Below are 4,335 nucleotides of genomic sequence, written 5' to 3' on the forward strand. Positions count from 1 at the left end.
GCCTCCCAACTGCTGTGCTCATCCCAGAGCTCCCACACTCCATTAAAAAAAAATGGAATTCATTCCCATCCAGCCCCTGCAAAGCAGAAGCACCTCTGACCCTTTCCTATCCCCAACATCAGGGTTTCCCCTGCAGAGGAGCCAAACTCAGCCCTAAAACCAACCAAAATCCCAGAATCCCAGTTGTCCTTGCATCCTCCAAGGGATCATGGAGGCTAATTCCTGCATCCCACCAGATAAGGAAGGGAAAACAGGAATTCCAAGATCAGAAAAATCATTTAGAACCTCAGAACACCAATAATTCCCTAAAATGGGAGCCATACCTTGTTTGTTTAGGATTCATTCCCATGGATACAACCTCTGGAAAAAGTGCACCTGTACCTCCCAAATCCAGGGGATTTGGGAATCTCTTCAATGTGGCAGCAGCTCCACATCCCCAATCCCATCCCTTCCTGGAGGATGGATTCCCATCCCAAGCCACCTGGGTCCCCTTCCACCCCACAGAGGACACCAGGAAGTGACAATTGCTTCTCTTTATTGGGATTGGGATCACGAGGACATTCCCAGAGGGCAGAGCCTTTTCCAGCACATTCCCAGGAGCATTCCCAGGGCAGTCAGGCTCAGCAGAGCAGCCGCTGCCAGCAGGAGCCCCCGGATCACCACAGGAATTCCACCAGAGGTACCTGGAAGGGATAAAACCCACTCAGCACTTGGCTTCCCAGCCTCCATCCAATCCTTTGGAAGTCTTTGGGAACGAGCTCCCAGAGCAGCTCGGGGGGGGTGGTTCCAGGAAGTCCCTTTGTGAAATCACTGGGAATTCACAGCAAGATCAGCCCCCAGGTGAGGCCTGGAGATGCAACCCCACAAAGACCCCACAACAACTCTTACCCTGGGGGGTGTTCCCAGCTGATCCCGGACTTCCAGAGGGGCTCATTAATCCCTGAGCTGGCTCCAGGATGAGCAAGGGTCCCACGAAGACATCAGCCTCAGTCAGCCCTGAGGGCCCACCTGGAAAAAGATGGGAATGAGTTCCCAGGAGAGGGAATTCCTGCTCAGGCTGGAATTTGGGAATTAGAGGAAGATGGACACTGAAAGAGTCCAAGGGTTTTAAATGCAAAGACACAGTCAGGATAGAATCGGGGAATGGTTTGGGATGGAAGGGACCACAAAGGCCATCCAGTGCCAGGGCAGGGACACCTCCCACTACCCCAGGTGGCTCCAGCCTGGCCTAGGATGCTTCCAGGCATGGAGAACAGTGCCAGGACCTCCCCACCCACATGGAATTTTTTTCCAATATCCCTCCAAAATTCCCTTCTTTCCTTTTCAAGTCCCATCCCTAACGACACCGGAGGAGAGCCGGGATTGTCCTTTTAACTGTGGCCTGAGGGGCCCTGGGGACACCTTTGGGACACACCTCGCTGGCTGGGATCAGCCCTCCTCACACGCCTGCCAATCCGTGCAGCCGGAGCACGGAATTCCCGGGAATCTCCTCCAGGAGAGGGACAGCTGCCGGTGTCACAGCAGCTGCAGATGGCTGCGGTGCCCTCCAGAGGTGCCCACCTGGAACAGAATCACCTGTGACCCCCCTGCCACGGGCGGGTCCCCCCTCCCCACCAAGGACACTCACAGGCCGCTGGCTTTGCTGAAGGAACAGGCTTTGTTCCAGGGATTTGGGGCCTGGGCCACTGGGGTCACCCGCAGGTGGCAGCTGATATAGAGCTGGCAGGGGAAGGCAAGGAAAATTCATTAATCTTGGAGATTTTTAAGGCTTTTTTCCATAGAGAAATGGGGAAAGGAGGAGGACGAGGGGTGGGAACAACGCCTCACCAAATTCCCGGCGTCTCCCGCAAATTTGAAGGCATCCACCAAGAACCGCAGCGACTCTGGCCGGGGCCGAGGGGACACAAAGGCTGAGCCAGTGTCATCTGCCCTGCCGTCCACCAGGCACCTGGAGAAAGACCAGGAATCATTCAGGATTCTCCCCAGGAATCCAGGATCCTCCAGACAGCCCCAGAGCCCGGCCTTACCCGCCCAGGTCGATGAAGGCATAGCGGGGGGACGAGCTCCTGTCGGGGCTCGCGGTGGCCACGCACTGATCCACGAAGAGCCGCAGGGGCACGTGGCCCTCTGAGGTGACATCGGCCTGGAAGCGGAGGCTGTCCCCAAGCTGGAAGCTGTTGGAGAGCCTCTCCCTACTCCAGTCATCTGGAATGCAGATCCCAGGGGATGGTGTCACTTTGGGGACCTTTTAAATGCGCGGCAACACCCATGGGGTGGATTTGGGGGGCATTTGGGCTCTGTTGGAGCTCCCAGGATGTCCGCAGGAGCCGGGAGCTGGGGGACACAAGGCTGCCAGGGCTGCACCCACCGTTCATGAGGCGCAGGGAGAAGCGGAGCCGCTCCTGGGCTGCCACCGTGGAGCGGAACGGGGCCCACGTGGGGTGCACGGCACCGCTGCTCACGTTGCTCTTCCTAAAGGGAAGCAATGGGAATTGCCAGGGATGGCACTGCCACCTCAGGGCAGTGGCAGAGTGGGGACAGCCCCTGCCGCTCACCTGGGGTAGTGACACTCAATGAGGACCTCAGCCGGGGTGGCCCTCACGATGAGGGGGTTGCCGGAAGGGGTGGGTTTGTAGAAAAGGGTCGTTCTGTAGATCAGAGAGTCTGGGGTCACCTGGAAGGAGGATTTGGGAGAGGGGAAAAAAAAAATCAGGAAAATGAACTCGGCACCAGCAGGGACCGTGCCGGGACACAGAGGCCATGCTCCCAATCCTATAGAACACCACAGAGCCCTGTGGTGGCACCACAACAAGGCACCAGCTTGAAGGAGGTCACAGAGCCTCCAGGACCCGTTATCCCATAAATTCCTGCATCCAAATCCCACTGCTGAGTGCGTACCTCATCCCCGGTATCCACACCCCAAAACCCACCCCTGCTCCGGGCACTCCTCACCCCAACCCCGCCAGCACCAGGGCACCTCTAGGGGTGACACCTTCACCACCCAACCCTGGCCCCGACGCCCCTCACCTGCAGGGTGCTGCCACACTCGTGCAGCGCAGCCACGAAGGTGACAAAAGCCTGGGCGGAGTTTGGGGAGAGAGGCGGGCAGGAGGCCGTGCCCAGGCTCAGCTCCGCTGCCCGCACCGGGCGCCCGGTGCCGAAGAGGTCCCTGCGCACGGTGACCGCCAGCTGCCCCTCCTGGCACCGCACGGCCACCGCGGGGCGCGGGGCCAGCGCCCGCAGCTGCGACAGATCCACCCGAGCCCAGGGCTGCGACACGGCGGGGACGCGACCCCGGGAGGAGTCACCCCGCAGCCGCCACGTCCCGGAATTCCTCGGGGGAAAACCCCAGGGATCGGAGGATGCGGCCGCAGCCAACATCCAGCAGAGCAGAGCGACCCCAAAGCAGCTCCCTGACCCCATCTTGACCCCAGGAAAAGCAGCGCATGGAAAAGGGGGGTGCGTGGGAGCCTTTTATGGGAGAGTTCCCGGGGAATCCCATTCGGGATAACGGGATCCAGCTGGGGATCCCATTCGGGATAACGGGATCCAGCTGGGCCCACCAAGGGGTGATTCCCTCCCCTTGCAGCCGGGAATTGTCCCGTTTGTCCCATGTCCTGCCCGGCTGCGGTGGTATCAGTGCCACCCGTGTCCCACTCCTTGAGCCGGAGCCGATTTTGGCCAGCGAGGCTCTCCCGGACATTTCCCCCCTGATCTTCCCGGGAGTTCCCCAAAATCCAGCCGGTGCATTCAGAGCTGGGGATGTGCCAACCCCACCCGGGAGCTTTGGGATGCGCATGTGCCCGATTTCCCGGGAATTCGCTCCGGGAAATTGCGCCTGGCTTAATGAGGGCACCATAACGAGCTCACTTTCGTAGAGAGCAGAGGGGCAGAACACCAGGGAATTCCTGGTGGGAATTCTCGACTCAGGTCCTGCTGTCCCCTGCAGCATCCATAATGTCACTCCCACATTCCCACATCCCCCTCTTGCACCATCCCGGTGTCCTGGCATTGCCCCGGGTGTTTTTAGGGATGATGAATAAATGATGGGACACGGAAAATCGCTCCAGGCCTCTCCATGAATTCTGCAGGAATGGGGCAACTCCCGGCCTGGCTCATCCCCAGGCTGCCCTGGAATGCTTTATCCAGGGGGATGGGGCTGCTCAGGGGGCTTCAGAGGGATCCAGAGGGATGGGAGGGAATGTTCCTGCATCCAGAGGGATCTGTGGGGATGGGAGGGGATGTTTCTGCTTCTCACAGCCCCATTCTCCATCCCAGCATCAGGAATGGCTCTGGGAATCCAGGATTTGATCTGCCCAGCCTCTGTGGGACCCA

At 59.3% G+C, this 4,335-nt stretch overlaps 1 protein-coding gene across 1 annotated transcript; it reads right to left on the reverse strand.

Moving 5' to 3' along the window:
- Positions 1-549: 549 nt before the first annotated feature.
- Positions 550-3,423, reverse strand: LOC309577586 (zona pellucida sperm-binding protein 3-like; the record flags this gene model as incomplete). The annotated part of the gene is made up of 9 exons (XM_082289715.1): positions 550-683; positions 889-1,008; positions 1,415-1,560; positions 1,628-1,719; positions 1,828-1,948; positions 2,028-2,205; positions 2,369-2,472; positions 2,556-2,674; positions 3,028-3,423. 9 exons carry the CDS (start codon positions 3,421-3,423, stop codon positions 550-552), a joined length of 1,410 nt encoding a protein of 469 aa, XP_082145841.1.
- Between the last annotated feature and the right edge of the window lie 912 nt (positions 3,424-4,335).

This window comes from Coloeus monedula, assembly GCF_965178545.1.
Source record: "Coloeus monedula genome assembly, chromosome: 12".
Taxonomy (NCBI): Eukaryota; Metazoa; Chordata; class Aves; order Passeriformes; family Corvidae; genus Coloeus; species Coloeus monedula.